A 12,884-nucleotide genomic window follows, 5' to 3' on the forward strand; every position below is an offset into this window, starting at 1 on the left:
CAAATATTCCATTATATTGCGATTGTGATAATACACTTTATTAATCCATGTTTCTTTGCTTGCTCCACTCTTGTATGACTGACTGAGATTTCACATTGGTTTTGACGTCTTATAAACATTTAGATCAACTTACAGTCGGACCTGTGTCTATATTTAGATGTAGGCCTAACCACCGAGAACAACAACAGATGCGCAGCATATGACACTTATTACAGTCTTCGGCATTGTATGGAAGGGGAAAACCCTACTAACAGTGACAGTGTTGTGAAACAATGTCAGACGACATTGTATTGGATTACCCTGTTGAATCAGAATTTGTACAGGCTCTTAAAGAAGCACAAAGTAAGAACTCTACATGTGTGCAGACCCTTCTCACAGAGGCAAGCAAAGAAAACCCAAATATCGTCATAGAGTTGTCAAATGATGATTGGATGAAAGACCCTGATGTCGAGCTCCCCCCAGTAATGCTGTTGGGTAAGTACAACACAGCCATGCTATTATTTGATCTTGAAAATGTATGATGGAAAACAAAATGTTTTTCTAGAGTTTGAATTTCAAACTTAGCTATTTCAAAATGAACAGATTTATTTCTCCCAATAAATCAATACGAATAGGGAGACCGGGTATGGTTGTAACAATTTTTGGCCAAATTTTGTTTAGCATTTAAACTTTTGCAGATATAATCATTAAACTTGTATTAGATAGTTTTGCAGGCTAATTTCAAACCAGTACGCTGATATGGCTAGTTAAACACCCAACAAACACAGAACGTTCCCCTAACGTTAGTATTTGGTTCTTTTTTTTTTTTTTTTTTTTTTTTTTATAGAACCAAATAGCCTATTAACCCTCTAAGAACGTTGGTTTAAGTTAAAAAAAAATTGCAATTATAACATTTCCAGAACGTTGGTGGGTGGTTCTTTTTAAATAACCTAAACATATCTTCGACCAAAATAATGGTAATTTGTAGGTTATTATTTTTCAACCATAAAATAACATTTCCAGAACGTTGCAGGGTAGTTATTTTAAATAACCAAAAAACAACTTATACAGAACATCCCCTTATGGTTATTGAGAAGCTAAGGTTCAGCTAAATGCTTTATTGTCACTCCCACATCCTAAAATTAATTAAATGAAATTAAAATGTAAATTAAAATAAAATAAAGTTGTGTGACTCTATACATTTGTAATAATTACACAATTGGTTTTGTAAATAGTTTGTAAAGTGTGTAAATTCATTTGAGTGGAATGATATTTCATGTTTTAATAATTCAGTCTTAAAAAGAAACCTTTAGGGGCCATTTGCATAAACTGCTTGCTTAGACTTATAGTCTCACAATTTTGTTGTCTAAGTTTTTTCTTTAAGACTAGTCATACCATTTTTTTAAGTGAGTTATATGAAAATTTCAATTGGACTAATTTGAGACCAAAAACCATGCTTGTGTTTATGCAACTTGCCCCGGTTTGTAACACAAGTCCCTTCTCCATGCTAATTGTGTTTAAAAGACCCCTGCATGAAACCAACACTGCTTGTTGCTTATCAACATGAAAATAACAAACCATTAATTTGAATTTGTCCTCATTGTCCTCATCAGTACAGCCATAAAATACCCAAGTATGTCATCAGCTGTTTGGGAGATGTTTTAAATTGTATATAGTTACATGCGAGGTCAGCTAATGACTACTTTCACATGCACCTACACAACTGCATTGGAACTGCCTATAAAAACAATCAAAACCTTAAAGCCATATGTTAAACAAATGTTTTGACTTAATTCAAGAAATCAGCACATAATGTTAAATAAATTAATGAGTTTTCATCAAGGAGAAATTGATGCCCTTTCACTTATCACTGGAATTATAGTTAACAGCTCAGGGCACTTTTGGAATTAAGGTCACAAGGTATAAGCACCTGTGTGGATCAGATTCCGGGCAGCTGTGTGGCCAGTCTGATTGGAGGACAATGCTGTCACACCTCATGATTTGTTGAAACGGAGAGTTGGATTCTATTCCTGGCTCGTTTAGTGGTGATATCACCAGCAATGCTTTCCACTCAGCTGTGCATCTGGCATATTTATCAAACTCAGCCTCTGTGTTGTTGGTGAAAACAATAATCAAGGCATCCTTGACATGCAATTGTGCTGCACTGATCACATGTCATTTGCACTAAAAATACAGGATATAGAGCAACAGTGATAATATAAATAGCCATAAAAACGGACAGGTAAGAAGTGGAAAGGGTTGTCAATATTACACTCAAAAAAATGCTGGGTTGTTTCTGTAAACAAATTGTTGGGTTGATTGTGCTGGGTCAAAAAGTTGGGCTGTTTGGGGTACTGTAAACACATTATTGGGTTGATCATGCTGGGTCAAATGAGTTGTAAGGGGGTCATTCACAAATAAACCGCTGGTTGGGTTATTTTGACCCAGCAACTGGTTACTTTTTTCATTCTTTGCAGAACTTTCTGGATTCTTCACTTCTGACTCGAGGAGCACGCCACTCGGAGCAGGCAGTGTTTTATGGTAAGTTAATATGAATGTTTACCTATATTTTTAATAAGTTGTGGTGGTAGCAGCAAGCTAATTTCACTGTTCAACATACAGTCTTTGATATGGAAGTGTGAGGGGTAACTATTTATTTCTGTGAAACATTAAATAGCCACAGCTAGCCGGTTAGAATTTTTTGACAAAATGCCACGTTAAATCCTTAGTTGAAATTAAACCAGCTATATCAGCAGCCTTTTTGAAATATGCATTTTAAATTCTAAATTCATCATGTAATTATCGTAGGCCTATTCATTGTGGACGTTGCGTATTTAAAAGTGAGATAAGCGTTTTGTATGAAATCCATACGCGCACTTTCCTCACAGGGCTCGCACGTAAAATCAGCGGGAAATGAGTCTCTAATGTAGGCTAGCTAGTGAGTTGTGAGTGAAAAGTCTGCTGGCGTAGTTTTAGAAATACTCGTCAGAAGAAGTGACTGAGGTAAGTTCCAGCACAGTCTGCGTGTGTTTTCTGTAATGTCTCGAACCATCGTTTCTGCCAAAAAAAGGCTTTCAAGAGCTTGATATAGCCTAGTTTTTATTATGTAGGATATGACTTGCAATCTTTATATACAGCGACTGAGGAAAGGAGAAATAAATGGACAGGCGTCAGTTTTGAGAAGAAAATTATACCCGTTTAGTTGAACGAATGATCGTCAATATTTAAAACTTAAAAAATGCAAACTTACATGATAGCCTACCCGAAGTAGCCTATTTTATTGTGTGTAACATCTAAACGAGGCGATCATCAGCGCCAGTCAGGAGATTACCGAGCAGCTTTGTGGGTTTGTACGTTAAAGACACTATCAACATTACAGTAATATTTTACTTTTAATAAAGTAATGTTTTATTTGAATGCCTTAATGTTGATAATATTTGTCCAAATTACTCTTTTATTACTATTACTATAATTCAGTTTGCAAATACTGAATACACATTTTGTTTGTTTTTCACATTTGGTCATTTAATGTTTGCAATATTTTAATTGCATATTCAATAATAAATTGATACTTCCACAAAAAAAAAAAAAACTTAACTTGCATGTCAGTTTTATTGCAACACTCTCCAAGTGATTGTCTGGGAAGCAGACACACTCTGTCAGTTTAAATCTAAACTAAAACGCATATCTTTTACCTGCCATTCATATAGAACATTATACATTTCTATTATTCAAATGATTATTAGGCTGCATAGGTCAGCCGGAACCGGGGACACTTTCCTATAACACCTGATGTTCTCATTATTTAATAAGAAGAATGGCATCTATGCTAATTTTTGTCTTTCTGTTCATTCTAAAGTTTACTGAAGTCAGCCGGATCCAGGCCATATCCAGATCAGAAGGTGGACCTGCGCCTGGACCCATCCATGACGCATCCCTGAAGGGCCAGCCTCATAGCCCTGTGAAGGCCTCATCGACACAACTGATCCTCAACAAACTCGTCTCCATACCGGTGTGATGACTCCGACTTCCAACCAGATGGAACTGGATAAATATTCTGAATTTTCTTATTCAATCTGACCTCTGACCTGTAATGCTGCCTGAATCATAATCATACACTGTTCGCTCGATGGCCAGAGGAGAACTGAACGACTGAGCCTGGTTTCTCCCAAGGTTTTTTTCTCCATTCTGTCTCCTGATGGAGTTTTGGTTCCTTGCCACTGTCGCCTTGGCTTTTGGCTTGCTTAGTTGGGGACATTTAATATTCAACAATATTATTGATTTGCCTTAAGGTGGACAATGACGCAATTTTTCATCTAGAAACAAACTTTGTTGTATTATTTTCATGTTACAGTATTACTGTGAAGCTGCTTTGATACAATCTGTATTGTTAAAAGTGCTATATAATTAAAGATGACTCTACTTGACTTGTGTAATCAACAGGTGAGGACCAACATGGTTGAATATTTACAAAATGAGATGACTGGTGAATTGCTGCACATTCTGTGCCTCAGGGATGAAATGAGGGGGACATGTCAGACCTTTGACATTGATTAACATTTGTATTCAATAACGAAAAGTATTAAAGAAATGTATAAAATAAAAAAAAAATTAAATGAGATTGAAATCACATATACTGTGGCCTCTCTGTATTATTTATTGTATTACAGAGATAATAATTATTTTACATTCGTAATATAACAAATATTTGTTACTAATTTTATTAAGGCAATGAGACAAGAAATAACCCAGCACATGAGTAAGACTTAACCCAGCAAGAGGGTTAATTTCACCCACTGGTTGAGTCAAATGAATGACTCATAAATATGGGTTAAATGGTAAAACCCAGCACTTGGGTCAAACCAACCCAGCGCGTGTTCTGTCCAATAGTGACCCAGCGGTGTGGTTAAGGTTGGGTTATTTTTTAACCCAGCAGTTTTTAGAGTGTAGCCATGCTCTCCCAAGGCGCTGTGAGTCGAAAGGCCACGTTCTTGACAGAGAGAAGGCGGTCGTCTTTAGAAAAGACCAAAGGTCATAGACAACCAGGGTTGGACTTTCTTTGTCCCCCTGTTCTCGATGACCTGTTAACTCACCACTGGAGGGACATTCAGGATGGATTCTCTGATCCAGAGCAACTGAACAAAGTGTTAGAGTTTCAGAGTGATGAACTGCTGTGGACTGCTCAGAAACAGGGTGAGTCAGATCTGATGAATAGGATAGAGATATAAAATATTATTTTAGGAAAGACAGTGAAGAATTGTTTATATTTCAGCATCATTACTTTGGTCTGAAGTGTGAATAAATGTGTAAACTCAACTTTGTGCATTCATAATGTTTCAGAGAGGACTTTTGCTAATTAAAATAGAAAAATTCAATGATATTCGTATCAGTCATGTTCTTGAGTTTCAATATCCTGCTGAAAGGCAGCATGTGTTGTGCATCTGTTGTGAATAACACCAACCAACATATGTTGAAGTTTGGATACTGGTTCCCAAAATTTGGATTCAGGTATGCTGGTGCAATTAACTGGCTTCTTAAATGGCTTAAATAGGTTTAGTGTTTGTTTTGTTTTGTGCAGGACTAGTGGGTGCAGCAAATCAATGTTGTTCACCAGCAAAAAGTGCTAGTCAGTGATGCCATTTCTTTTTCTTTTTTCTAGTGAACAACATTGTTTTGCAGGTCAACCAGCTATACCAGCAAAGAACCAGTTTGGACCAGCATGAAAGGCTGATCTTTTTAGCAGTCTCATTCTGACATCACATGTAGAAATCATATTCTAAATAAACTAATATAATGTATTAAAGGAGTTCACCCAAAAAGGAAAATGTGTCATAATTGTTCTTTTGTCATTCGAAACCGTAAGACTTTCAATAATCTACTTGGTTTAACTTTGTTAAACTTGGTTAAATCCAAGTCTTCTAAAGAGACAAGATCGCTTTATATGATGAACAGATTTAATTTGTGCCTTTCTTTGCATATAAACATTGATCATCGCACATATTTTGAGTACATCACATACAGTTGTATAAGCGGAACCTCAACTGTACTTGGCTGATATTTTCATTAAAAAAAATCTTCCATTTGTGTTTCAAAGATGAACGAAAGTCTTATGGGTTTGTAATGACATGAGGGTGAGTAAATAATGAATTTCCAATTGAATTTGACAGTCTATTGACCAATAATCAGGTTTAACAATTTTGGTGATGATCTGCTGTAAATTTGGTCATCAACTGGATATGAAGACTTCAGATGCAAAAGCCTCTAAGTGCCATCTGAAATTTCCTTCTAGAATGATCATTTTTATCAAGCTTGTATGTTTATGTTCAGTTATTTCACTTTAATGGCAATGAAAATTAGCTATTAATTGTAATTAAAGTGAAATTACTGAACTTAAATATACAAGCTTGATAAAAATGTAATTTTATAAGAAAATTTCAGATGGCACTTAGAGGCTTTGTAATCTGAAGTCTTCATAAATTATATATATATATATATATATGACATATACGAGTCATACTGTAATCCAGGCTTTGACTTCGGACATCGCGTCTGCTAGTAAACTCCCCTCACATTCCCTACACTCACTCTTGATGAGACAGGCGTCTTATATGAGACACACTGACATTTTGAAGCTTTTCATGCAAGGATAACAAAGCTTGCGTCTTTTAAAATAGACTAAACTTGCCACGCTCTACAAGTCTTTTATCACTTAGAAAGCCCTTAACACACAGCATTGTGCTTCACACTGTCTGTGGGCAGATGGCACATTACTGAGGTGAGGAATCTGTGTGGAGTTGACACAGGATTTCTAAGGGATTGTGGTAATCTTATGTGCATATGAATGTCATGCACATATCAATACTCAAGAGCCCTGATCCCTGTTTGGTTCGGTCTCCATGCAACACTCCTACTACTCATCCTGCAGATTCCAGTAAAGATTTTCCTGGTGTGCCCTCACAATAAATGATCTCATACAACCCACAGATTATGCCATTGCAATTAAACTCTCTGCTTCTACTATAAATATCTAACCTGTTACGCTATAGGCACTTTTTGGCATAGGCTACATGGTAGTAGCATAAAATTTGATTCGTTTAACAGAGCATGTCTAAACTGTCACTGAAAGATGGGTCTATTATTCAAATAAAACAAAAGTCTACAAATGGACATAGATGTTTGCAGCTCAAAGGATTTAGCATCTATCTCATACATCAACAACTGAAAATGGCGCCAGTAAGCTATGACCAACTGATGGAGAACAATGGCTTACTAAAAATAGAGGCAAAAAGTGCTTGAAGCCATAGGAAAACATGACTAGCACTATATAAACTCAAGTCCTTGAAAGCATAGGCCATTTGAGAAGTTAGGCGGAGATGCTAAGAACTATGTGCTTTGAGAACCTCTGTTCAACTGTGCAGCTGAATGGATGGCAGGCTCTGCTGGATGATAACGGCGAGTTAGGACAAGATCATTGGGAAAGAGCTCATTTACGCTCCTTGTGGCTCTATAGAGCTGTAGTGAAGGGAGACTCCAGAGGGCTTCGAACCCTCCTTAAAAGGAACTATATTGATGTTGATGTGTTTTACAATGTGAGCCGGGAGGAACTCGAGTGGAAATCTCACACAGAAACCACATTTGGACCCTCAGGTAAAACAGTCATTTGTGGGACAGGTATTTTGAAAATATTGTACTTTTTTGTGATGTGTTGTTGGATAAAACAAAGATTGAGTTTACTCCCAGTTGATAACAGAGATTAAATGTTTTATTTTGCTACTGTGGAGCATTTTTAATTTCAGATTTGTTTTAGATGTATTATTTCTCTATTATTTTATATTTTGAGTATTTTAAAATCTATTATTTTAAGACTTTATTGTAGTATTCCTACTCTTATTACTTTATTTCATTAATATTATTTTATTTACTTTTTTAGAATCTATTCTGAAATATACTACTGGTCAAAAGTTTGGCGCCAGTACAAATTATTATTATTTTTATTTTATTTTTTTATTTTTTTGAAAGAATGCTCTTATACTCACCAAGGCTGAATTTATTTGATTATTTTAATAGATTTTAAAATGTAATATTCCTGTGATGGCAAAGGTGAATTGTCGTCATTACTCCAGTCTTCAGTCAGTGTCACATTATATAAGTGACATTTAATAAGTCCTCATTTTAACATTTTGTCTCAGCGTTCAGCGTTAGCGACCCGGAGCTATATCTAACACAGATGGATCTCTACCTGTCACGATAATATAAAACTCTCCTGATATTAGAGTAACAATTACAGAAGAATAAAGTAAAGCATATGTTGTTACCTTTTGGAGCTTGGAAGGGTTCAGTTTGAGCAGATGTTTTATACCATCTTCACTGTCCTCGTCAGAGCTCATTTCAGATTCAGCATCTGGGTCATATTCACAATCTCAAACATATTCTCAAAACTATCATTTTTAAAATATTTTTATCGCTGAAAGCTTCTTCACCAGATCCACCATCAAGTGACAGTGACACTATTGATTGCGTTCAGTACTTTGCTCTGCAGTAAATCGCTGAACCGTTTCAAGTTTTGATGATCTGTTTTTTAGTTTTGTTTTTGCCTACAGTTACTCACTTCATCACTGTGTATCAGACATTGCTACCTAAGTGAATAATTGCACTTATTCAGTCATCAAAGATTCAATTATCGTTGTGCAGAAAAAAATATATACTTACACTGTTACACACCTCGTGTACTTTTTACAATAATGGGAATACAGGCATTTCTTTTATAATTTTTCTTGCTATATTGTTTATAATGAATTGATTGAGGAATACTAAGAAGGTATATACTTTAAAAAATGAACGAGGAGGAAGGTAGTGAATGAAATTTAAAGGTTAAAAAAAACATATCACAATTGTGATTGTCTGGTAATACTTCCCATTTCAGGTCTATGGTCTTTGGAGTACAAAAGAGAACTGACAAGCCCACTGTGTATTGCTGCTGCACAAGGTTTCTCTGAATGTCTACAGTATTTACTGGAGCACGGCGCACACCCCAACCTTCTCGCAGGAGGAAGAGCAGCACTTCATGAGGCCTGTGTTAACGCCAACACTGAATGTGTAGAGCTGCTGCTAGAACATGGAGCTAATCCTAACCAGATTACAGAGGAGGGACTGACTGCCTTACATCTCTGCAAAACACCACAATCACTACGGTATCATCATTTGAAAAGCATACATAGTACAGTATAGTATTAATACACCTTATTTTTATCATTATCATGAGTATAATTCAAACGCAATAGTAAAATATACTAAATTAAGTATATTGATAAGTATAAGTAATAAAGTATGAATATGTTGTCAAATTATGTGTTGTTTTACATTAATAACTCATATGAAACCCATATTAATATTTTATCTTTAGTGCAAAATGTGTAGCAAGTTCTTCCCCCCGAAAATAATTACACCTATTGTTTTTGCAGTGCAAGCTGGATTATTCAAAAAGTAGGCCTATATATAATAAACTTTAGGAAAAATCAGTTCAAGCTGCAGTGTGTGTATTCTCTCATATTGAGCATTTGCTGTACATTTTTATTGTAGTTGTGCAAAAGCCTTGGTGAGATATGGTGCCAAGGTGAACGTACCCAGTGAGGAAGAGGAAGAAACGCCATTGCATGTGGCAGCTAGACACGGTCTGCCCCACCATGCACAGCTGTACCTACGATTCGGAACCTGTGTAAACCATAGCAGCTCTTCGGGTGAAACACCACTGGGGGTGGTTTGTGGAGTCGCACCAGAAACGACAGCCAACAGCGAAGATGAACGATACCTCGAGCTCTGTCATCTCCTCCTGGCCTATGGAGCAAACATTAATTTAGCTGATAAAGAACGCCGCAGTCCTCTGCACAAGGCAGCCCGCAATGTTCAGCATAAGATGGTGGACCTTCTTTTGAATCATGGGGCTGATATCAATGCCATTGACTACAACGGATGTTCACCGCTATCTAGTGTTCTGCAGAGCTCTGTGGTTCGGCAAGAATGGGAACCTCACATGGTTGTTCAGACCTTGTTAAATCACGGCTCCATTAAAGTCTGGCCACAAGCACTGCTGAAGGTGATCACTAATAACATTAGATAATAGCATTTCTAATACTCGACAAAAAAAAAAAAAAAACTCATTACATAACATTTTCTTACTACTGAAAAAAAGCTGGTTTAAAGTCTTTAAAGACTTTTAATTTGCTGATGTCTCATGAAATTTCTATCTCTTTGATATGATCAGTTTTTTTAATTAATTAATTAAATGTTTTTTTTTTTTGTTTGTTTGTTTTAAGGTATTGACAGCCTGTGCAGGGGCACCTAAAACGGTGGAAATCCTGTTTAACTCATACACACATGTTCCTGTAACCTACAAATGGGTTGAGGCCATACCTGAGGATACTTTTCATGTGAGTCTCTTATCATTTCACCAGGATCTTTGCATTCATACTGAACCTGTGTAAACATGATTTATAGCATAATTATTTCAAATACTGTGTAGCAAAACAAGGCTAAAGACTTAAAGGAAAATCAAATCAGCTTTGGAATGAGTCAATGCATGTTTGCATTATTGTACCATAGTGAAGCAAAATAAATAAATATTAATACATTGATTATTTTTTATAGCTTCACCAACCCTTTTATGAGTCTCTTTTTGCACTGGAGTATAGACCGCGTAGTTTACAGCATCTGTGTCGGTCTGCACTGAGGAAAAAGTTTGGGAAAAACTGCTACTCACTCATTCCCAGTCTCCCTGTGCCAAAGCCACTACAGCAGTATCTTCTTCTGGAACCGGAAGGGTACATTGACTAGAAGTAGAACCAGACCTTTTGGCAAATAAAACTTTAGACAACTTCTGAAGGCTTTTTTAGCATTATAAATAAGTCTGACAAAGCTGACTTCCTTACATTTCACTTGCAGTGAAAATACAGTGATATTTTAAAGATCTTTTTTTTCACCTGTTTTTCACCTGTCATACAGTATATAGACTGATATGATGTATTAGTGTAAGTAGGGTGAATTGCCCTAAAGTGGGCAAATGTCCAGTCATATATGAGGGTAAAGTAATCATCAAACAAGAAACACCTTGTGTGAAGACCACCCAAAGGTCAGTGACATAGCTATTTTTTTGGCCTAATGTGCTTATTAAATGTTTGTCCATCACAAAATAGTATAACTTTGTATGTATAAACTATATTTTTTATATTTTTTCCAAATTTCCTGGTGTCCCACTTTAAGAAATGTGGTTTCGCAAAGTGGGACAGTATTAGCCAAATGTGGGACCGTACTTCCATCAGTCAAAAATTTGTGGTGGGGCATGGTTTGGGGGACATAAATGGTTATTTACAGGGTTTTTAGTGTTGTTGTGCAATATTAGAATGAATTCTGACTCGAGGTTGAATCTAGGCTAAAGTTTGTTGTTTTTTTTGCAAGTTGCCAGATTTTATATTTTGCCTTCAAATAGGCCTAGGCTATGCCTGTTGTGATTGAATGTATTTGTTGTTAAGTAAAATTAACTAGAGAACAGTCAGGAATTCTGACTGTGGATTTAACTGTTAACATCAATAACATCGGCCTATGATAATAGTTGCTTAATGTCATTATAATAAATGCATCAAAACTATCATATTGTATTATTTGTCTAATGATGTTCAATTATCCATGTTTCATCCATACATTACCAAGAGAATAAAGTTAACTTAAGAAGATTTCTCTATTTTACATGAATCAAGGTGATTGTGGCCTTTTATCATAGACTTTTCAGTGTCCCACATTTGGGACACAACATTAATGCTCTTAGTGTAAGTCATGAGACTATCATTTCTTTTATGAACGTGTAATCTGCATTTTCTTTTTTGATTTGATTAGGACACATCCTGTGGATTTTAAAATGGTATTGGGTGTGTGTATTTAGTGTTTTGGCTACACATGGCTATATGTCACATAAGTCTGAAATGCAAAAAATGTCCCATATTAGGGCAATTCACCCTAGCTTTCCAATACATTTTATTGTTTGAATGGCAGTGTTATATGCAGCCTATGCTATGAATTCTTCTTTAGGCTTAATTTCTATAAATATGTAGTTACAGCTCATTTGATGTTTTTGCATAATTATTTAATTAAGAAATATTATTCTTGTTTGTCCTCCAATAAAATAATATCTTTTGTCAAGTCTTCTTCATTTCTCAGAATAATTTTATGTTTGTGCTTTGTAAGGTGCACTGAGCAGTAGCTACCCAGCAAACACAGAACATAGGCACAACATACCCGACCTTCCAACAACGTTTTAACAACGTGGCCAAAAGGTTGCTATAACTACGTTGTGTAGTGAAGGTTGTTACAGCGTTGTCACAATGTTGACATTAAACCACTGTTCATGTGGTTCACCACCATTGCTTAAGGCATACTATGCAAGATTTGTACCTTAATATAACAGCTTCAAAATCATTTTGATGGTAAACAAACTCGTAGTAGGGCGAATCATCCCGATAGCAAAGCAGGGGGGGACGCCGCTGGCCAAACCAGCAATGCAGGTTTGCGAGACGGCACCCCGACAAATCTCGCGAGAATCACGACTTGCTTTACGGCACAACGTCACATACATCAACAACAAATGAAGCAGCCTCTATGGAAGACACTTGCACGCATTTCAGACGTGAATCATGGCAGAGTCGACGAAGAAAACGCGATCGGAAGAGTCAAGGAAAAGAAAACGAAGGCTCTGCGTAAGTGGTATTTACAACAGTAATGTTAAATACAAGTACTCCACAGCGACTCTAGGGGTCGCTGTTTAAGAAAAACGGAAACTGCATAGTGTGCCTTTAAAGGAGAACTCCGGTCAATTTTAACATTGAGCTCATTTTTTTGTAAATTTGGAGTGCTGTCAG

General features: G+C 36.2%; 1 protein-coding gene and 1 long non-coding RNA gene across 5 annotated transcripts; both read left to right on the forward strand.

The window, feature by feature from the left end:
• Positions 1-201: 201 nt before the first annotated feature.
• Positions 202-12,173, forward strand: asb18 (ankyrin repeat and SOCS box containing 18). 4 transcript variants are annotated; one of them, XM_079881400.1, is made up of 6 exons: positions 4,952-5,172; positions 7,398-7,626; positions 8,903-9,170; positions 9,559-10,072; positions 10,293-10,406; positions 10,624-12,173. In XM_079881400.1, the coding sequence occupies exons 1-6, from the start codon at positions 5,143-5,145 to the stop codon at positions 10,807-10,809; spliced, it is 1,341 nt and encodes a 446-aa protein (XP_079737526.1). In that variant the 5' UTR covers positions 4,952-5,142; the 3' UTR covers positions 10,810-12,173. The 4 variants fall into 4 exon arrangements, with proteins under 4 accessions (XP_079737527.1, XP_079737526.1, XP_079737525.1 ...); XM_079881401.1 differs by lacking the exons at positions 4,952-5,172; positions 7,398-7,626 and adding an exon at positions 202-474; XM_079881399.1 differs by lacking the exon at positions 4,952-5,172 and having other exon boundaries at positions 7,239-7,626.
• LOC307164493 lies at positions 1,944-4,611 on the forward strand. The gene is made up of 3 exons (XR_013822291.1): positions 1,944-2,221; positions 2,457-2,520; positions 3,839-4,611. It is a non-coding gene; the product is annotated as an uncharacterized lncRNA (long non-coding RNA).
• Positions 12,174-12,884: the final 711 nt, after the last annotated feature.

Source organism: Squalius cephalus (assembly GCF_949319135.1).
Source record: "Squalius cephalus genome assembly, chromosome: 9".
Classification (NCBI taxonomy): domain Eukaryota; kingdom Metazoa; phylum Chordata; class Actinopteri; order Cypriniformes; family Leuciscidae; genus Squalius; species Squalius cephalus.

Coding starts and splice junctions, on each gene's coding strand:
- asb18 (XM_079881399.1), top strand. CDS start 7,353: ATGCTAAGAACTATGTGCTTTGAGAACCTCTGTTCAACTGTGCAGCTG. Junction 9,171..9,558: donor AAAACACCACAATCACTACG/GTATCATCATTT, acceptor TTTTTATTGTAG/TTGTGCAAAAGCCTTGGTGA. Junction 10,073..10,292: donor GGCCACAAGCACTGCTGAAG/GTGATCACTAAT, acceptor GTTTGTTTTAAG/GTATTGACAGCCTGTGCAGG.